Source organism: Phaseolus vulgaris, chromosome 3 (genome assembly GCF_000499845.2).
Source record: "Phaseolus vulgaris cultivar G19833 chromosome 3, P. vulgaris v2.0, whole genome shotgun sequence".
In the NCBI taxonomy this organism is placed as follows: domain Eukaryota; kingdom Viridiplantae; phylum Streptophyta; class Magnoliopsida; order Fabales; family Fabaceae; genus Phaseolus; species Phaseolus vulgaris.
The window spans coordinates 8,159,953-8,182,222 of record NC_023757.2 but is presented as its reverse complement, the minus strand read 5'-3'; the positions used below and the strand labels follow the sequence as shown (position 1 = coordinate 8,182,222).

Sequence of the window (22,270 nt, the reverse complement as noted above, 5' to 3'; positions counted from 1 at the left end):
TTTTTCTATGGCTATAGGTACACTCATGTGGTTCTCAACTACCACACCACCCTATTGACTAATTCAAGATAGTTTATAGGGTTAAGGATGTGGGATGATTTGCAAAGCCAATTTATTTACTAACATGTAGCTACAACAATTACAACAAGAGCCACTATCCACAATTAAAGAAAAAATGTTATCCAAAACTTTAAATCTTGTGTGGAATAAGTTCTCTCTTTGTAACAGATTTATCAACAAGACGACTTTGTAAAATTCGTTGTACTACTAATAACTCACATATACATCTTTTAATCTCCTCTTTAGAAGTCACAACTTCTTCTTCATTATCTTGCTCCTTTAAAACCATGTTCTCTTTTGAGGACACTCTGAAGAATAATGACCTTTAGCAATACACTTAAAACATTGGACTTGTTTAGTTTTTGGAAGAAGAAACAAAATTATTTTTATCTTTTTCTTCTAAAGGTGTACTATCCATCTCTTCTCTTGTGGTCTTTGTTTTCTGTTTTTTTTTTTAGAATCTTCTTAAATTCAAAATCTACAACACAAACAACTAGAGATTCGTCTTCATCAAATAGGAGGAGATTGTTGAACAAGATGCTTTCATGATTTCAAAATTCATCTTGAAGACTTGAACAATTTGTTGTTGTGTGTAGTTAGGTAGATTTAGAGTTGTTAATTTGCACTTAGTTATGATCCAAGTTCATATGATTTGAAGTCTATTTTGAAAGTTTTGTCTTTCAAGTTTGTGTTATTTTTAGTTAGTTGTTTCGTGTTTTAAATCAGTTGAAAAAGCTTTTGTTCAAGTTTGGTGACTACAACAGGTTGATTTATCACGACAACCAATTGAATTACACTTACAATTTTTAAAAGGATTTAAAGATTATTTGTTTTATGTTGTCTTGTCTGTAAAGCAAAAACAGTCGGTTATTTCGATAAATGAACTAAATTTTTATGTTTAGTTTTTAACAAAAAATGAAACACAATCAATTTGTTTTAAAAATCAATCAAGTGTTTTTAACAGAATTCTGTTATGATTTTCAAAATGTTTTAAAATGTTTTTAACATATTTCATTTAATGATCAAACTATTTTAACCATCTTTTAAAGTCTATGTAAAGACTGGTTTATGATCATTTCAAAAGAAGAAGAAGAAAGTTTTGTTAAAAACATTTTCAAGATAAGGTCAACAAGCTTGTAATTATTCTTGAAGTCTTAGATCATTGCTTTTGTATGAAGTAGGAATATGAGTTTTCTGTTGTTCTTCAACTTTGTAAAGCCTAGGTGTATTCTAATTCCTTTTTTCAATTTTGTGTTGTGAGTAAAATAGTTTCAAATAGTGTTTCTAGAAACTGTGATTTTTTTGAAAGTGTTGCGTGTTCTTGAAGGGTTCAAGATCAACACTCTTGGTTGTGTTGTAGTTTGTTTTTTATTACGTAGTGAATTCTCAGTGGTGTGTTGAAGACTAAATGTAGCTCTTGGTTAAGAGTGAACCAATACAAATCTCTCTGTGTGAATCTCTCTTCCCTTACTCTGTTAAATTGTTTTAAATACTGTTTTGTGTGTTTTGCATTAAACAATCATTTGATTCGAAAAAACAACCGGTTTATATTTTTCACATAACTATTAATCTGTTAAATAACAATTGAACAAATAAATCAATTGAATGATTTAACTGATGTTTTCAATCCAATCTTTGCAAAAACAATTCACCCCTCTTGTTTCAACCATACAATCTAACATATTTGTGGTCAAATGACCCCAAATCGTCTCCCAACGAATCCAATAGTGAAATTAGTAAAATAGTGTTCAAAATCTATTTAAAACCAATAAAAGTTAACAATAACAAAATAAGATAAAAGAGTTTTTTTAATTTGTTTGATAGTAAACATAAAATAAATGATTAAAACAAAAAATAAAAAATGGTTTATCCCCAATTTCTTTCGTCATTGAATTTTCCACAGGTTCTCTAAAGATTAGTCATTTCCCAATCCTCAAAAAGAGATAAATCAAATTGAACATTCGCCAATCTAATTCAACTTGAAACTTACTAGTAAATCATGTGTTTACTGGTTTAATCAGTACCCACTTTGTTCCATGCATATACTCTGTGGGAATGCATATTTCCTCTCTCTTGAATCATGCGCCCAAGAAATTAATTAGAATATTGTGAACTAGCTAAGAAATCAAAGTTTAAGATAAGGAAGACTCTCAATCATGCATTCAAGTACAACCTCTCACAAAAACTAACTTTTTAGGACATTAGAAGATTAAAACAACTGCTACATAGAATTAAAAAATGAAAGTTTTATTGATCAAAACTCAATGGGAAATTACAAAAGATTCTACCTAAAAGGTTTAGCCTTCTATGCGGAGACAAAACAAGAATACTACAAAAAATAAAAGATAATTAGGTTTAGAATGTGTTTGCTTCTATGAAACGCGATCCAAAAGGTCTCATCTTCCTTCTTCTGAAGTCTCTTTTATAATCTTTATTTCCTTGCACAAAATCGGATTAAAAATCTGCCTCATGATATTGTTTTACAATTATTAGAAGTTTCCTTTCCTATTTTAAATTATTAAACATATATCTTCATTCCCAAATAGTCTCATATTATTCTTGATTCTCTTCCAGGTATATTGTTTCTAATTTTGCTTAAGATTTACGAATTGATTGTAATTGATTCCAACACTTTCGTGAGAGATATTGAAGCATATTTAATTCTCTAATTCTTTATCTCAAATCTTGTTTCCTGTTTTGATTGAAAAGAAGCAACTTGGGTTAAAACACATAATTAACATAAATATTAATTAAGGTCAAATAAACCCAATTAGAAGAATATTAATTAAAATAGTGAATTTATTCATGATTACCGTCTAAGAATCTATGATTAAAGTTATTAAGTGTGAATAAAATTATGCTCATCAATTACTATGCTTGAAAAATATCTTGGTCCTTATTGAATATCATAGTCTCTCAATGTTCTTCTTGGAGGAGTAAAAATTCTTCCTCCCTCATTATTATTGTTATTAACCATCTTTTCAGCTTGGGTTGTGTGAGATTGCGAGTTGGGTGACGATGAATTTGATCCCTTTTCTAAATCTACTTGGTTTTGCTTCAACTTTTTTCTTTTAGATCTCAACAATTTTTTATTATTTTGCTCAAACAAACATCTTCTAAAGAGGACTTCCCTCTTGTTACCATACAAGTGTATACACAAGGATATTTATTTTTAGAAATGAAAAATAAAACAAATTAAAATAGGTTAGTTAGTTAGAAAAGTTAGTCTAATTTAATAAAAATAAATCTCAAGTCTAAATTTATAGTTAGTAGTTATTCATAAAAATTATAGTATATACTTCTTCAAATTGAAAAATAAAACTACCTGATAAACAATTAATTCCCCATCAAAGATGCCTGGAAACTTGGTGGCGGGATTATTTAAGTCCCGCTTCTTTTACTCGGCAAGCGGATCGAGTCAACTGTAGTACAGTTAAGGGTTATTGAATCCACAGAAAATTAATGTTACCACAGTAGACTTATCTTTCTAGATGAAGTGACACAGAGATGTGCGATGGTTTACATATAATTTTTGTAAATAACTAAATAATAATAATAATAATACAAAGTATTTAGATTGATAGGCGAAGTTTGGACAAATAACTAAAACAAGGAAGTAACAACATAGCACACTATTGAAATAGCTTTGTGAATTTCCTTTGTTATTGTTATTTATAAATACAATGTTCATTCAAACTCTTTGTTCGTTATGGTCAAACCAAACCGATTTCTAACGCAAGGCTATCTAGAATAGTAAGTCACTATTATGGCTTACTTCTGCATTAAGATGGAACAGTTAACCATAGTCCTAGTTTTGTGCTCTACAACCATTGAATCCTATGACTGGATGAATAAGGCTTAGATACATGAACTCGCCTTTCGGGCTATTCATGCTCTGTGGACAATCAAATGGGGAGATTGTTGAACATGGGAGCTTTGATGTTTCAAATCCATGATGAAGCTTGAAGTTGTGTTGCTCTTTGTTTTGGGTTTAGTCTAGGGTGTTTAGAATCTTTGTAAGATCTTTCCTAGTTCCTTGCACTAGCTTGCTCAAATATGTTTTGTATAAGAAAAGTGTTTTTCTAAGCAAAGAGAAAAACAACCGGTTGAATTATCGAAATAATTGGTTGTTTGTCACTTGGCTTGTTTAAAGGTTTTAAAACTGTTTTTAACTTGGTTAAGTAATTGCCTAACCAATTCAATTGGTTAAAACGACTTTTCAACCGATTGATTGTGACATTTCATAACAGCTTTTTGAAAACCTATTAATCCGTTTTAGATGTGAATCAAAATTGTTTTGGCTAATAAATGCTGCCTAGAACGGCTAGTTTTGTGTGCTATAAATATAACATTTCTTTCAAAACAAAATATAGAAGTTTTTTCAAAAGTTTTGCAAGATTGTTGTGCACTGGTTCAAGGTCTGATCATAGGAGCTTTCTAATTCCTCTAAACTTAAGTGTAATTTCTTCCTTTCATGATTCTTGTATTTGATCTTTCATAAACTTGTAAGTGTGTGTGAAATCCTGTAAAGTCAAAGGTTGTTCTGGCTAGAGGTTTGTGTTTGCAAAGAGGGTGAGTGGTTCTTGTGGTTTTAAGATCACCTCTTTGTGGTTGTGTATGTTGTAATTTGTGAGTGATTACTAGTGGAATCCAATGGTTGTTCTGGGAACTGGATCTAGCTCAAGGTTGAGTGAACCAGTATAAAATTGGCTGAGTAAATCTCTCTCTCTCTCTCACTCCTTATACTTGTTTGTTTTAATTCTGCTTATGTTGCTGCTATAAACAACTGGTTAAAACAAAGTTTCAATCGATTGAAATTTCGCAAACACTTTCTTTATCATTGTTTGATTGTTTTCCTTGATTGCTTTATCTGTGAATTGTGTTAAAGCTTAATTCTTATTCAATCTTTGCGAAAATATTTGATAAAAATTCACCCCCCTCTTGTTTAAGCCATTAATTCTTACAGCTGTTTCTCACCATGGAGAATTAAGTATACTACTAGACCCAAGGAATTTGAATTTCAAATAAAAACATGCATCTATAAACAACAATACCTCTGAAAATATCACATTGTCATTCAATCGCAACAAAATAGTTTTAGCAACTCATAATAAGATCTTACAATGAGAGTTCAAGTATGAGAAGCTAAACTACAACAAACACGGATCCATGAGTATTGTAGGCCAGATTATGTTTAACGATTTCCTTCTCCAGATATTAGTCTTCATTTCTTTTGAGGTTTGGCCTGATAGCCTAATTGATTCTGAAGTTCAAACTTTTTGAGCCTAAGCAAATATAACCTTTATATCTAAACTTCTTTCTAGATCTCACTTTATCCTGTTAATCTTTATGTTTCTCAATATCCTTCAATATCTCTTAATGCCTCTCGATGCTTTGTATATTACCCCAAGGTTCCTATTTATAGAATTTTTGAATGGGATTCATGATATTTGTCATTTGCTCAGTGTTGGCCAATCCGCTCAGTGGATTGATTTTATTCATCCTTAAGCAACATTGGGTTTCTTGGGATTCACAATGTCAGAGATTTTCCAAGAATTCTCAATGTTAGCCCTTTGATCTCTAGATTCCTTTGATTGTTTTGGCCTTAATCCACTCAGCATATGCGCTCAACATTTTGAGTGTTTTTTTGTGGAGCTTGCTCTCTAGACTCAATTCACTGAGCTATCTTCATGTGTTGACAGCTTTTGCACTATCCTTATTTGTTTGGTTTTCTACAAGAATTTTGCAAATTCTTTCTTTTCCTCTTTGTGTTTATGTGCAACTAGAATTGGAGGGTTATTTGCATGATTTTCCCTAGTTTGTTATAATACCTTGCTTTTGCATTAAGATTGAACAGTTCAAGACAAATACTCAATTTCATTCCCAAACATGAACATATTTGGTTTATTTGAAAGAGTTTAGAAAATGAATGTGTCTCTCGACATCATTGAAGTTCTAAAAGCATGAATTGCGTCACACATCAAGCATTAAACATTAAATCAAATAAAATGAACTGAATTTTAAGAACAATTATTCATAAATAACAACAACTTACAAAATATTAATTTACTCTCCAATCCCAACAAGATAAATTTAGCTATTCATGATAAATCTTACAAAGAATCTCAAAGATGAGTGGCTAACAACAAGAAATATGGATCCTTGAATGTTGTATGCCAATTGAGGTTGTGTTCTTTTGCCTTTAGTGTACCTCCATTTCAATCTGCTTTTGAAGTACAAAGACCTATCTATTTATAGAGTTTAGTGAGGAGCTTCTTCAAATTTGGCATACCAAACCAATCTTCTTAGAGGATTAATTTCCTTCACCATGAAGGAACCTTTTGGCTCAAAGTCCATTTCGAGCCCAACAAAATCATAGGTTTCTTAAACTTGAAGTTTTCTTTTTGGCTTCACTCTAAGCCTAACCCAGCAAATTTAACTTTCTTAAGCATGAAGAATTCCTTCGGCTCTGAATCCGCTCCAAGCCAAGCCCCAGACAATTTTGGTTCTCTTAACCTTAAAGCAACCTCTTTTATCTCCAAGCCAACCCCAAGCCAATTTGGACTTTCTTAACCTTGTAGAAACATTTTTGGCTCTGTATCAGCTCCAAGCTTAATCCAAGTGAATTTGAGTTTTCTTCACCATGAAGGACTATTTTTCTCTCAGAGCCTCCTAAATTTGCTCAACTTCCTAAACTTTGTAAATCTGATCCATCTCTAACTTTGATTCGCTCAACGCATTTCTTGGCACTCAACGCTTTTAAGGTTTTCTGTTCATTGCTATTTGATGCCAATTTGCTTAGCATTGGGTACATGCACTAAGCGAATTGATTATTTTGTTGATCCTTTGTTTTGTTGTTGTTTCCATCCTTCTTCTTTTAGTTTCCACAAATTTCTGTATTTCTTCATTTTCTTTTGGGTCATGAACAAATTAAGGGGTAAAGACATTCTTTTCATGGTGTTTTTCATGCAATTCATCCATTATGCATGCTTAAATTTTTATATAAAATTTAGGAACATTTGACACTTATCAATTCCCAAAGGATACTAGAAGATGTTTGGTAGGAGTGACTACGAACCCAAAGAATACACAACAGATTAACTTGAGTGACTATGATATGAAACAATACTTGTTTATAACTTCACAACATTAGTCTCCTTGGTGGAAATCAATTTATTGATTGAGAACTAGACATAGATTGCTTTATCATATAAACCGGTATAAAAATATCTTGTGTATCTCTTTCTCCATATCTCCTTTACATAATATATTATTATTATTATCTACACTAACATATGAAGGACTATTGAGAGAATATTTTTAAAACACTTTAAACAAGTAAGTCCATTCCGTTATAAAGTTATGTTTATCACATTTCATAAAAAGAAATAAAGAATAAAAGTCCACTAACAAATTGCTTGCCATACAAAATTATTGTTTGAGTAGATATTTAAAAAAAAATAAAAATTAATAAAACACAATTAAGTATTTTTTTGTAACTAATAAAATTACGTATAATTAATAACTAAAAAATAAAAAATTGTGAAAAATAAAAGAAAAAAGAAAAACTACAAATAATTAAAATTTAATGATCTTTTAGAAAATTTAAAAATATAAATATAAATAACCCTATAATTAAACTCAATAAGAAAAACAATGTTTTAACAGATAAGTTTTAAAATTCTAACTCTAAGCTATTTTATTATTTTTAAAAAACATTTTCATTTTTTATCTGTTGTCAAGCTTTTTCTAAAAATATTCATCCAACAGCTTTCAATTAATCATCAGTTCAGATTTCTTCTTAATGTGTTAGACCATGTTAAACTAAAAAAAAAATAAGGTTGGATTATATAGGTGAAGGGTTACAATACTAATTTATCAAAAAATTAAAGGAAAATATTATTAATATTATAATTGTATATTTTTATCAAGAATTTTATTTTTATATTATAGCCTGATTCTTGCCATAACTCCAAAAAATGAAATCAAATCTTTTATATTGGAGTGACACTGTGGAAGTAAAGGAAATGTTTTATTCCAATTCGATGACAATATAATGATAATTTATAAATATTTATAAAAATATTATTTTATCAACTTATTTCTGAATTTTAATATAGAAAATCATGTAACATTATTCAATGACCAAATATAATTTTTTTAATGATTCATAATAAATATTAATTACAAATAAAAAGTATATTAATAAGTTAATATTTTTTTTTCATTATATATATGTTTGATTAACTTTTGCAACATTATGTTTTGTACAATTAATTTTGAAATAAAAGTATTTATATTTTTATTTTAAAAGGAAGTTACCTAGTAAAATAATATTATATCCATAAACTTTCAGTGTTGTTTTATTTATTCAAATTTCATATATAAATTGAAAGTTGTTGTATATTATAGAAATACCCAACAATGTGTTGATTATATTTTTCTAGAAAACTACCCAAAACTATTTATTGCCGGTTCTAGAATTCATTATTAATAAACAGAACCCAATAAAAATAAAATCATTTTTAAATCTCATACTAATTAAAATTTGTTATCTAAAATAGAAGATTAACCATAAAATTTGAAATAATTAATTTTTTAGGATATCATAAAGGACAGTCCGAAATATGTGTGAATGAGAAAGAAAATATTAATAAAATAAATAAATTATTTTTTCCTAAGTTGAAACAAATTATAAACAAGATGAGATGCATGCAGTTGAAATATCCCGTGTAGGTCAATTTTTGCTCTAAAATGGTATCAGTAAAACATTTATTAACTGCTGCAGAATTATTTAATTAAAGAATTAAAACAAAAATCTCATTTAGTAAAATTCATTATGGAATTAAAACAAATTTTAATACAAATAAAATCATTTAATTTTTAAAACACAATGTTTAAATAGTTTTAACTTTTAAAAAGGTTCAAAATTTAAATGTTCTTACATTTAATAGTTTTAAATTTAGAAAAAATTAATAATTTAAAGCCTAAAAATATTTAATCATTCTAAACTTAGAAAAAAATTGAATACATTTTAATTTAAAAAATTTAATAATTTAAAGTTTAATTTTTTATTAAACTTAAATTCATAATTCATTTAATATTTAAAAATTATAGAAGCATGGTATCTTTAAATTAGAAAAACAATTAATAAGTAAATTAATAGAACTTATGTACCAAAAGAATGTTACCATGTACAAGAGTTTAATAAAAATTGCATGTAAATCTTGCTAATGAGTGTTTAAAAAATCATTAACTAAAGAGCATTAGTGCACTCTATTGAACACTCCTAATAATTAAAAATAAACATTAACTAGTCACTACATCTTTAGTAAACTTTTTATTCCTTTAAATATTACTCAACACTTCCCTCATCTTATCAGATAAGTTTATCATAAAAGCTCAGTCTAAATAAGGAGTCATAAAAAATATGCACACAAAAAAAGAGAGTAAAAAGATATCTATGTTAGACTCCAGAAAAGTATGAAATAAGATTAAATATTTATTAAACAAAATTGTATGTTTATATAATTTATTAAATTCAAATTTTATTGTTTCCTTAAACAACAACAGAAAATATGTTGATAATTAATGTTTAACTCTACCTTGAATAATGTATACATAAAAAAGGAAAAATAGAAGAAAAAAAATGAGGAAAAAAAAAAACAAATGAATAAAACAAGAAAAGGTTGACAGATGAAAGAGATGACAGTTTTTACAGAAGTTGAGAGAGAGAGTACAGATCTGTTTGACCAAAACCCCTCACAAATCAGGTTACATTCTGCTTCATCTTCTTCTTCTTCTTCTAATCCTATTATTCATAATAACACCGATAGCATCATCACCGCCACCACCATCATAAACATCATCATCATCAACATCAACAACATTTTCCCACATACATATTATAAATATATTCTTTCCACCACCAACTCAAACTTCATTAACCATCTATTATCCTCTCTCTTCTCTCTTCTCTCTTTCTTTCTTTCAATTCTAGCGGCAAGAAATAAGAGAACACCGCCAATGGAAGGAGGAGGAGCTGCTCCACCGGCAGACACAGTCATGTCCGACGCGGTGCCGCATCCAGACCCCCATCAGCCGCCCGCGGCCATGGGGATCGAGAATATTCCGGCCACTCTCAGCCACGGTGGCAGGTTCATCCAATACAACATATTTGGCAACATATTCGAAGTCACCGCCAAATACAAGCCACCCATCATGCCCATAGGAAAAGGCGCATACGGCATCGTTTGGTATTCACTTACCCTTCTTTCTTTTCTTTGTTTGCAAATCAAATCAGACCCAAGTTAGTTTCTTTTTGAATGTTCTTTTTTTTTGTTCTATTCTTTCTTATGTTTCTTGAATGTAAGAAAAAATGGATTCTTTTTTATTTGGTTGGGAACGGAAGATGGAAATTTTTTGTTTGCTTTTTGTTTTGTTGTGTGTGAATAGCTCGGCTTTGAACTCGGAGACGAAAGAGCATGTTGCCATCAAGAAGATTGCAAATGCTTTTGACAACAAGATTGATGCCAAGAGGACCCTTCGAGAAATCAAGCTGCTTCGTCACATGGATCATGAAAACGTTAGTGAGTAATGATTGAGATTGTCTCTTAGTGTTGTGTGTTTGTTTGCTTGCTTTCTTGTCTTAGTCTTGTTGGTTGAGCTGAACCTTTTCTGTTGTGTGGTGTTAAATGTCTGTTTCACTTTAGATCCTGATTTTTTGTGTGAAGGATTCAAATTCAATGATCATTTTGTCAGTACGAATTTCCTTTTTTTCTGTCAAACAATTTCTGCTTTGAATTGAAGGAATAATGAATGCTTAATGATGGGGTGCATAAACATTGCTGGAGCCATCGAGACCTAAATGCACCTGTTATTTTCATGTTGACATAAATACATACGTTAACCTACTTGCAGTGAACCTAGCTATTGATGATTATAATGAGTATTGTAAGTGCCAAGTTGTGGGATGGTAATTCATAATCTTTTAAGGGAAAGATGAACTTGTGTCCAAAGGAAAAATTGATGATAGAAACTGTTTTTGTTTGATACCCTGACAATTCTGTTGTCTTATCCTTAATCTTGATGTACTTGTTTGCCATTCTCTTCAGCATTAATGCGTCTGTGTTTCTATGTTTTCTTTTCTTAAATTATTTTTGACATTTGATTGTTGATACTGGCTGATATATGTTAGACAGCTCATTTTATTTGCTTCCTGTGGAGTCTCCAGTTAAACAAATTGACAAACATGCTTATTTTATTAGCTTCCTGTGGATTCCCCATTGAAATGAACTGACAAACATGGCATCTATACGTATTCTGTTAAAATGTTGCATTTACATCTGGACTGCTACTTTTTGTCTTGTTGTAGTTCTGATAACAGACAATATGTGCTTATCATTAGGACATTTAAAAGGCTGTAGTGATATTTCTTATACATTGTGGGGCAAATAACTTTGTGACGTTATATGCTACAACTTAGAGCAGTAATAATATTTCTTACATGGGTTTGCCTATTGTAATTATTGTCTAGGTGGTTGCAATCAGGGATATAGTGCCACCACCTCAAAGGGAGGTGTTCAATGATGTTTACATTGCTTATGAATTGATGGATACTGACCTTCACCAAATCATTCGTTCAAATCAAGCATTATCAGAGGAGCATTGTCAGGTACATGCTTATATATACTTTTACATTGTTTGCGTAGTTTGTTTTATCTTATCCTTGATGCCTGAATACTAATTTTTCTTGGCACAGTATTTTCTGTATCAAATTCTCCGCGGGTTGAAGTATATACATTCTGCAAATGTTCTGCACAGGGACTTAAAGCCTAGCAACCTTCTCCTGAATGCCAACTGTGACTTAAAAATTTGTGATTTTGGATTGGCTCGAGTCACCTCTGAAACTGATTTTATGACTGAATATGTTGTTACAAGATGGTACCGTGCACCAGAGCTTCTGTTGAACTCTTCTGATTACACAGCAGCAATTGATGTATGGTCTGTTGGTTGTATTTTCATGGAACTGATGGATCGAAAGCCTTTGTTTCCTGGCAGAGATCACGTGCATCAGTTGCGTCTGCTTATGGAGGTAACTTATTCACCAATCTTCATTATATTAAGAACATCCAAGAATTATTGATTCACCTTTGTTTTCATGGTTGAAATGATTAATCTGCCAGACTTGGAACTAACATATTATTAAAGTGAATTGAAATTCTATGGCAGTCATTCTGGAGTAATATTCAGGTTAAGTTTTATTATATTACGTCCATACTTGAGTAAAGTCAGACCATTAAACCAAAATGATGAAATTCTTACGAAATCTACACATGCTTTGTTATGTTCACTTTTTCTAACCTTATGGTATATATAGTTTAAATTTGATGACTGACTGCTTTGAAATCAGTGTATAACAGACATTCTCTTAATTTACAGCTGATTGGCACCCCTTCAGAAGCTGATTTGGGGTTTCTGAATGAAAATGCTAAGAGATACATTAGGCAACTGCCTCTTTACCTCCGTCAATCTCTCCAAGAAAAGTTTCCACATGTCCACCCTGAAGCTATAGATCTTGTTGAAAAAATGTTAACTTTTGACCCTAGAAAAAGGATTACTGGTAAGTTTCAATTTTTCATTGCTTGCGTCTCAGATTCTATGGTTAAAGATTATCAATATGAAAGATTTATGTTTTCTGACTCAAGTACTTGTTAAAAGTCTATTCAAATAATTAGTAATTGGTTGAGAATTTGAATCTACTTTTCCATAAATGCTTTCTGTTTAGCTTTGGAGATGCCATATAATTATTTTTGGGTCATATACTATATACCCTTCAGAAATTGTTTGTGCATGATTTAATCTGTTTAAATTATTCTATCAATGTGTCACGTTTCTATTACTTTTCTTACATTTGGCTAAGCTTATCAAATAATGTGGTGTAAGCTTCTGTTTAGTTGGGTAGGCTTTGTATACTGGTCTGTGTTCTTACAACTTACATTTTCATCTCGTGATATCTATTTTTAACAAGTAGCAGCAGCTTTGTTGCTTCAATAAGTGTTTTAGAAATTGCCATCATGGGGCCAGCTTGGTTGTGAGAGTGTTCTGTTTTAATATTCTTTTTCACTAATAAATAGGAAACTACCACCTTATTTTACTATATCTCCTGTTTTCTTGATTTGTATAGGAGATGGTGAAAACATTTTGTTGTTTGCTATTTTCACCATACCATTTATAAATGTTTGAAACAAGATACAGATTGAAAACAATGTAGCATTTTGTAATTATTAAGGAAAATTTAAAGTATTTCACAAACCAAATGCCCCCTGTAAAGCCGTCTTTTTGTCAATCAATCAATATCTACAATTGTCAATCAAGCTGAGCTGAAGTGCAGGGGAGGTGGATGACAATCCCTTTGTGGAATCCAATATCTAACAAAACTTAAATGTTGGCTCTTGATCATGTCAATTTCTACCCAGCACTTCACCCAGTCTGATGGATTTAAAGTCTCTCCCCATCCTTGCTATATCTTTTTTTATTTATTTATAAAAACACATGCTAGACATCACTATTATGAGACTTTAAAATCCCAACTAGTTGACACCCCAAAGCTCAATTATGCCATTACAGGAAAATCCCTAACGAAAACAAAGAAAAAGGAATTAAAAAAACATTGGGGGGACCACACTAAAACCCATACTACAAGAAAATACACCCAAAGACAAAGCCAAGCTACCTCAACAAGAACTAACCCATAGAATTACGGTAACACCACACTGAACACTTGGCCAAATGTAAACTCAGGAAGGCCATATTTATTAGTAAACAAATCAAGACTCAAGACAATGATATTGTAAATTTCCAATTATAACTGCAAGTAGAAAATGTCAGCTTTAACCTGTAATTGAGAAGCCAAATATTGTTAATTGATAAGAAAACAGGGTTAGCAGAATTCAGTATGTTGCTTTACTTTATACTAGTCTAAGCATCACCATCGGCATTAAAAATTCAAATATTTATCTTTGTGCTTACATTCTTTCATTTACCTGGTTTTGCAGTTGAAGATGCCCTGGCACACCCGTACTTAACGTCTCTGCATGACATCAGTGATGAACCTGTATGCATGACTCCCTTTAGCTTTGACTTTGAACAACATGCTTTGACTGAGGAACAGATGAAAGAACTGATATACCGAGAGGCTTTAGCATTTAATCCTGAATATCAGCAGTAGTGATAGTGGTGTTGTCATTGGATTTGGATCGTGTGATGTCTGTGTCCATAGATCAAGGGATGTCTGTATATATCTATCATCTGAAACCAGATGATATTGGAGTTGAATTGTTTCCTTCAGAGGCATGATTGGTTGACTGGAACAATCATAAGGTGTTTGTATTGGCTTATTTGCTTCATATTATTGTCCCAATTCATTGGCTTGAGCCAACTGATAAATCTTTCTCGGCCTCAAATTTATGAACTTGTGGGTTTTGAAATTCTCTTTTTTCCATGGTAAAGGTTATTTGTGCTGCTTACATTTATAAATTTATTTACACATTCATCTTCCTCATTAAATTAAAAATAAGTTTAATTGGTGAAGTGAAAGAACGGTAGTTTATGGTTCAACTAGTAAATGATGTGTAATTGGTGAAGTGAAAGAACAGTATATGTGTAACTTTATTCTTTAGATGAACTGGGTTGCTTGTTTTAGTTCCCTGATTTGAAGTGGTTGATTGTAGTGTAACAAACGTTCGCTCTTTTACCGTCAATGACATATACTTACGGAGAAGAAAAATATAAACTTACTGAGAACACCCTTAGAATAGAAGAAGCTTGAAGATGCAGAGATTAACTTTTTGTGTTGAATCATTAAATCGCCTAAATTGACTTCGTCAAATTCAGTTCCATTTTTACCCACTGCCATCTTACAATGAAGGTTCATGGACATTCGTTTTTACTATGGTTTTTGCTTCCTGTAATTAATAAATTTGAACCTGCATCTTATCACTGATGCAAAATGACTAAAATACATTTTTAGTTTTTAAATAAAAATATTTTTCTAGATTTTGTTATTAAAAAATATTTTTAGATTTTGTCTTCTGGAATAACTTTTTCTTTTCAGAAATGTTTATGGATTTTTGTTTTCTAAATTTTTCCTTTTTAGAATGTTTTTTAATTTTTTTGTATTATTTATATTCTGGATTTTTTATTTTGAATTTCTAATTTTCAAAAAAACGAAAATGAAAAGGAAGACAAAAACGAAAACGAAAATACTGTTTTTTTGAAAACGAAAATACTTACTTGAAAACACAATTCCACCGTTCCTCCACAGGTTTTTTTGAAATGAATATGACAAGGACAGTTTGGGTTTAAAAAAAAAAGTTTTGGATACCAATATTTCGATACTGTGTTTTATGATTCTTTTTAGTGAACTTCTTACAAATAAAAGAAAATAGTATAATGTAAAATTGGCAAATATCTTATACATCTTAATAAAAATTTAAAAATAATACATACGTAATTTCCAGGATCAAATTTACTAAATATTTTAGGATCAAATTTGTTAAAAAATTTAAACAGTTGATTCTTATATCAAGTTTGACCAGTTCTTTACCAGTTTGACAACTAGTTTACCAACTATCATTTTTCCTAATTTCCAGGATATTTTAAACTTTTAACCCGGTGACAAATATTATTACAAAAACTATCTTGTTAAAAGTAACATTGGTGATACGTGATTATACGACAAATGAAAAACTGTAGATATATAACCATTAAAATCAATTTAAGAATGAAAAAAAAAATATAAACACGTATACAACAATAAACAATCGCAAATTAGAGCTATACTCCCTCATTTTTCATTGAGTACACAATAATAGTGCTATATGGTTAACATTGCCATTCCCTCTTGAGTCTGGATGTATGTTCCGTTAAACATGAGGCTATAATTCAGTTTATAGTCGTCGAAACTCAAAGAGCCCCTCCATCTCACATTAATCCAAGACAATAATCCTTTCTAAAAAGACAAAATGGCATACAAGATTACAAATCTGTAGAGAAAAGAATAATAGTGAAGCTGGCCACAGTGTACTATTTGCATAAAATAATTTTTATGATACATGACCAAGTATTCAGGCACTATTAACTCTTGACGTTCCCAAAGAATCTTGAAAGACGAACTGGACCATTATCCTCGCTATCCGTTCCAGTATCCTTGCTTCTTGACTTGGGCTTCTTTTCCTTCTTTGACCTCTTAGACCTGGACTTGGACCTCCTTGACCCTCTTTCTTCTTCATCACTACTGGAAGAGTATGAAGATGATGAAGAGGAGCTAGATGCAGAAGATCTTCTTGAATGCTACAAGAGTAGAGGTAATGAGGATACACAAAAAAAACTTATATTCATAACAAATGGATACATCAAGTGCCCATCAACATTTGTTTGGTTCATTGGCATCTTTCATCCAACAGTTCAAGAAAAAAAAGAGTACTAATTTAAGATAAGGCTGTTTTATTTATGCAAATAACAATCCAAGAGAAGCTACATCTTAATTTTAACCAATGATTTCAGTCAGCCGCACATTTACACAAGTTAATGTTAATGATAAGCATAGACATCTATAACAATGAATAATGTGGATACTCTTTTGTAACCGCTTTTGTGTGAACATTCTTTTACCACCAACTTGATTGATTCAATGATATGTAAGAAACTACTCACAATTAGTAATGACTGAATTGAAAAATTATAAATGCTCCTATTTTGTAATTATAACATTACAAAATTAATAAAAAAGATTCATTTCAATAAGTGTTTTTTATGCACACATTTTTTCTAACTTTAATATAAATTTTAGCAACCGCTTTACATTTTGATAATAGTTATAATAATTAATTTTTTAATTACAATTTTTTATTATCGTCAAAATAATTGAAAAACAAGCAGCACATAGACATGCAACAATGAAACACAATTTATTTTAACCAAACAATTTTCATCATAACCTTCAGTCCAAATCTCAAGAATTACAGGGTATATTGCAACAAACCCCCTTGATGTTTCAGCCATTCTCAATTTTCATTGAAGTTTATTTTGTAACACAACCTCTTGAAGCGTGCGTTCTACAAAAACAAAATTAATACATGAAAGTTGAAAATGACTGAAATATCTAGGTATTTTTTGTATTTATCCTTTTAAAATTTTTGAAGAGAAGACACAAGCCTCCAAAAATTTCTAACATTAATGCAAACAACTTATACCTTCAATGTATTTAGTCACATGGTCAATGAAAACTAAAAGCAAAGACAATTACTAGCTATCTCTTAGTAGATAGTTAAACCATTATTCAATTTGCAAACAAAAACACGAAATTTAACAAGTTTTCATTTCATACGGAAAACATAAATGTCTTCGAAATTAAAAAGCACCTTTCTCTTTCTGCTGCTGTGCTTCTTGGAAATTTTGTCCTTCTTATCTGCCAATTAGAATATGCAGGTCCAAATTAGAAACCGGGATCAGGAAAAGTACTACCACAACACATGATAACTTTACCACACAAACCTTTAGAATGTCTAGACTTGCTACTAGAGTGATTTCTTCCTTGGGAAAGCTTACGAGCCCTTTCAGCATCTAGTTGAGCTCTGTACTCTCTCATCATCCTATCTGCATCTGCTTCCAATTCCCCTTTTTTTATTTCCTCTTCCTAGAAAGTAAAATACAAATAAAGTCAAATATACAATATAGTGAACAAACACAAGTTAAAACACTGTTTATTGCCCTAGAAAATTGAAACATGAAGTATTAAGCATTGATATATAGAAAATAACTAGTAAAGTAGGGGAAATAATGAATCCAGAATATATTAGCCACACACCACAAAGAAGCTATAAAATAACCTAGTGTGGCAAGTCTTTGGCAAATATGTCCTTGAGAATGAGCAAGATCAAATATGGCTTTTGGGGGGACAAGGGAGTGACTTAAACAATCATATGCCAAAAAAAAGCATATAAGATTGTACCTGATGGTCCCTCAATTAGCTAATGAGAAAGATAAAGTTTCTTAGCTGCCAGACTGCAAGTGTCCTTAATGGCTTGCTTTCAAAGTGGCTATAGTAAAGCTAGCTTACAAGGCTTGCTCTTAGTTATGGAGTGGCCAAATGACAAAGAAGTCCCTCTTTTATTCAATATTACAGTCACCTTTCTGTACTGTTTATCAACAAATGACAATGACCTCCCAATCATTAAGGCAGTTAACTTAGACACAACTTGTACATTTATGATGGAAGTAGTGCCTTGAGAAAAAAAGGATAGATAATACACAAAGAGACTGGAATCTAATTTCCACAGAAAACTTTTAAGCAAAACTACTTCAATTACCTACAACTAATCTCAACATTTTCTGTTACAGGCAAACTCAGATCCAACTAAACTGAAGGGGATATCCATAGTCATGCGAAATTAAACGGCAGAGGAGTGTCATGTGACACTTTTGGGAGGTTAGTAAAATTTGACGAGGGATTCATAATAACAGGACTAGTATAATGTACTAATAAATAGTAAAGGGCATGTTTGAACGAGTTTCTTCAGAAGGATTTCTAGGTGAGAAAAAAAAAAAGAAATTAACTTCTCCATAAGCTAAACTTGGCTAATGTACAAGTTAACAAATAAAATTATGGAGAAGTTAATACGAGAGAGCTTCTAGAAATTAACTTATGCACATAAGCTAATTTTTAACTTATACAGAAGTCAATTTCCTTTTTTTCTTCTTATTTTTTTTTCTAGAAATCATTACGAAGAAGTAGTCCAAATAGATGCATAACAGGCAACTACACTATAAAAACATTTGGTCATATAAAGATAAAAACATGTTTCATAAACAAGAGAACAGATAATATTTTAGCACTTTAATTAGTTAAATTAATGAATACAAATAGCAAACAAAAATATAACAATAAATATATAGTATATTTTTTCTAAAGGAGTTCAATAAATACAATAATGAACAATATTTTCTTTAAAATGTTTTCAGGTTATACAAATTTTAATTTTATGTTAAAATTTAGTTCCTGAAAGAAAAATTCGTAAGATCATACTCTGTAAATCCTTTAGTCATTATACTATATCTACAGAGAGAGAAGGCTTAATTAAGCTTTTCATCCTTGACAAATAGGGACCAAAATAAGAAAAAAAAAACATTTGTGTGAACTAAGAAAAAATAAATATTTGTAGGGACTAAACTTAAAAAACAATTTATTTAGAAGGACTAAGGTAACAATAACATTTAATGTAGAAGAAACTAGGTGCAGTTGACTATTATGAGTCATCTTCAATAATTAAACATTATGATGATTGAACGAGATTAAACCCAAAAGGTAAATTATGTGAATGTTAAAAATGAATAATTTCAAAATGAGTGATTGAGACAAGCACAAATACACCTAAGTAATAAAGAAAGCCTAAAAAGATGCAATGTAGTTTTTAAGTTTTATTGTCTTCGGTTTCTCCCAATCCATTGGACAGAGAAAAATCTCTCTCACAATAATGTGACAATCGCTAAAGGTATAAAAAAAACAGGCAGCCTTGACTAATCAACCATGTAGAAAAATCTGTTGGGTTGCCTGACCCATATTCCAAAATAGGCCGCAATAGGTCATTTTGGCTCTCAGGCTACACTTTTTTGTCCTGGCCTGGACTAGCCTATGTATACTGGGTTAGTCGGTCCATTTTGAAACCTCTAATTATCATTATTGGTGTCAAGCACTCATTTGAAAGTCTTTGAGTTCTGTAAATATTTAACACTCCAGTCAAGTGTTAAGGGATTTGGGGGACGGGTTTTGGTTATGTTTGGGCTTGGCAGTCATTTACAAATCTTAGGGTAATGAAATGTAATTTAGTATTAAAAGAATTCTATTCAGCCTTCCCCAATGAAGCAATGGTTAATTTTTATAAAAGAACTTGAGCAGAATATAACCATTTCACTACAATGAGGAATGACAGTAACAGAAAAAATTAATACTTGTACAAATGCCTAATGACAAACAATGATGGGGTTTTCAACAAAATGCAATTATATTAGTAACAAAATGAAACAAGATTTATGATGAAATCATGATGATATGAAAATGAGAAGGAAATGAAAAATAAACAAATTTGTCTAGGAAAATGGGCCAAACATCAGACACAATTTACGACTGTCTGATATATGATGTCAAGAGTAATTGGAGTGATGAGATAAAAACAACCCTCAAATTGAATACCGGGATAGTAATGCATTAGATGCTAAAAACAAGGCTATAATTGAAGCAAAATTTAGACTATAAATGATATGGATTGAAATAATAAAAAAGTTAGAGTATGTAGCTTGGATAAGATTGATCAGCAAGAAAAATCAATTGATGTTTTTTAAATCAATTCATTCTGACTCAAGGTTTTCAGAAGATTACCTTTTGCTTCTTTTTGTACTCTTCCCAGGTAATGGTGTGAGAGGTGTTAAGGCTAGCCAAACGTGCTGCATGCCATTCTGGTGAATGAAATGAACCATCCACCTGCGACTGTCCTCATCAATATTGCTCCAGGGTAAAAGAAATATAGAAAGTGATCCAACATTCATGCATTATAAAGCATTTTATCCTGTAGCATAATAATACACAAGAAAAAGGAAGACTATCATAGGAAGTGTTCCCTTCAAAAAAATTTATATACCTTAAAGAAAATTTCCACCAGACCACATATCAACCAAAAAAAGAAAAGGAAATCCAGAATTGTTATGCAAGATTCTTGGATAAAAGATCCTTGCTCATCAATTGCTAATTCATTTGTTCACTTAATATCAAGGTTTTGAAAAACGGACTGCGATCATGATTTCTACCTCAAGGGCAAGGCTTTTAGGTGTATTAAGTACAATGCGACCACAACTGTAACTACACGAGCTGTATTTATTCACAACTTCTGCAATATAATGGAATGCAATGACCTCCCTACTGCGACCACAGTTTAAAACCTTGAACTTAGTATTGAAAATGTTTAATTCCACTAACAACTAAAATTTCTAGAAATTATATTAAACTACAGAAGAAAAAATGTTACAATTTGTGATTCAAGCAGGGGTTTAAAGTATCACTGCATAAGTTATATTTTCCGAGCAAACTTAAAGCATCGGACAACTCTTCCACCACAATTTATTTCAACAATAATTTGTAAGGAAACTGGAAATGATCCCAGAAAGAGAGTCTAAATGAGTAAATCCTAGTCTAAAAGAGCAAGTTCTAAACTTCGAGGACCGACGCTTTGAAACCAAGGTGCTCCCGATTGAAAAAGGGTCGTAAATGTTTTAAAATTAGTATTCGGGATGAAATAGCATTTGAGATTGCAACATATTAATTGATGAATACGGTAAATTGCGGGGCAAACTGAGTCCAACAGTGTTAAATCCAGCACAAAGACATTCATAATCATCTGGTGAACTAGATTAGAAATGTTTTAGGGGTTTCGTAGCACAAAGAGAGATCCGTGATGTGGAAAGGGTAACGGCAGAAGAAGATAGCGATTATATTAGGGTTAGGGTTAGCATGGAAGGGTACAAACCATGCCGTCTTCAATCTCGTCGGGGCCGGCGGAAGCACCGCCCAACCTGGCTCTCTGCATGGCTTTGTAGGCTTGGTTTTTCCCCATTGTTACTCTGCGGATTGAACAGAACTGAATTCACTATGAGATCATGCAGATTGAAGCACCAATCCTCCACGGGAGTTGGACCAGGTTTCTCCAAATTAGGGATTCAATTTCCAAATCTTGAACCTCCTTCTCTGCCTTCTTTTGTTTCTTTGTTTGCTTCGTTGGTTCCTCTTTTATCGTTCTCCTTTCCATTCAGATGCAGAAACTACATGTTGGGCCTTAACTTTATTTAAGATCCGATGGGCATCGTTCTTTAAGGGCTGCTTCTTCCTGCACTTCCATACTTGCTTGTTCCACCCCATAAGTTTATTGTATTCCAAAAATACCCTTTTTAATATTCCGGATTACATAATCTGGAAGTTTTTTTTAAATCCAGAATTAGCTTTCGGATTATGTAATCTGGAAGTTTTTGTGATTAGCTTCCGAATTACATAATCTGGAAGTCTTTTCTATACATAAGATTACCTTGCGGATTATGTAATCTGAAAGTTTTTTTTTTTCAGATGTGTGATTAGCTTACGGATTACATAATCCAGAAGTCTTTT

At 31.2% G+C, this 22,270-nt stretch overlaps 2 protein-coding genes across 4 annotated transcripts; one reads left to right on the top strand and one right to left on the bottom strand.

Annotated features, from left to right (window-relative positions):
• The first annotated feature begins 9,720 nt into the window (after window positions 1-9,720).
• On the top strand, window positions 9,721-14,549 carry LOC137806535 (mitogen-activated protein kinase homolog MMK1). Of its 2 annotated transcripts, XM_068606727.1 has the most exons (7): window positions 9,721-9,833; window positions 10,061-10,316; window positions 10,516-10,645; window positions 11,597-11,734; window positions 11,822-12,154; window positions 12,502-12,682; window positions 14,118-14,549. In XM_068606727.1, exons 2-7 carry the CDS (start codon window positions 10,087-10,089, stop codon window positions 14,288-14,290), a joined length of 1,185 nt encoding a protein of 394 aa, XP_068462828.1. In that variant the 5' UTR covers window positions 9,721-9,833; window positions 10,061-10,086; the 3' UTR covers window positions 14,291-14,549. The 2 variants fall into 2 exon arrangements, with proteins under 2 accessions (XP_068462828.1, XP_068462829.1); XM_068606728.1 differs by lacking the exon at window positions 9,721-9,833 and having other exon boundaries at window positions 9,843-10,316.
• A 1,330-nt stretch (window positions 14,550-15,879) lies between these two features.
• Window positions 15,880-22,154, bottom strand: LOC137806534 (uncharacterized). Of its 2 annotated transcripts, none has more exons than XM_068606725.1 (5): window positions 21,639-22,154; window positions 20,498-20,599; window positions 17,617-17,758; window positions 17,484-17,530; window positions 15,880-16,413 (listed from the first exon to the last, which is right to left on the bottom strand). In XM_068606725.1, exons 1-5 carry the CDS (start codon window positions 21,723-21,725, stop codon window positions 16,198-16,200), a joined length of 594 nt encoding a protein of 197 aa, XP_068462826.1. In that variant the 5' UTR covers window positions 21,726-22,154; the 3' UTR covers window positions 15,880-16,197. The 2 variants fall into 2 exon arrangements, with proteins under 2 accessions (XP_068462826.1, XP_068462827.1); XM_068606726.1 differs by having other exon boundaries at window positions 15,880-17,177; window positions 21,639-21,923.
• Window positions 22,155-22,270: the final 116 nt, after the last annotated feature.

Excerpts from the sequence above, each read along its gene's own strand:
- LOC137806535 (XM_068606727.1), top strand. The coding sequence starts at position 10,087 with ATGGAAGGAGGAGGAGCTGCTCCACCGGCAGACACAGTCATGTCCGAC. Across the intron at positions 10,317-10,515 it reads GGCGCATACGGCATCGTTTG|CTCGGCTTTGAACTCGGAGA; the intron begins GTATTCACTTAC and ends GTGTGTGAATAG. Across the intron at positions 11,735-11,821 it reads TATCAGAGGAGCATTGTCAG|TATTTTCTGTATCAAATTCT; the intron begins GTACATGCTTAT and ends TTCTTGGCACAG.
- LOC137806534 (XM_068606725.1), bottom strand. The coding sequence starts at position 21,725 with ATGGGGAAAAACCAAGCCTACAAAGCCATGCAGAGAGCCAGGTTGGGC. Across the intron at positions 20,600-21,638 it reads ACGAGATTGAAGACGGCATG|GTGGATGGTTCATTTCATTC; the intron begins GTTTGTACCCTT and ends GGACAGTCGCAG. Across the intron at positions 17,759-20,497 it reads AGTACAAAAAGAAGCAAAAG|GAAGAGGAAATAAAAAAAGG; the intron begins GTAATCTTCTGA and ends TTTACTTTCTAG.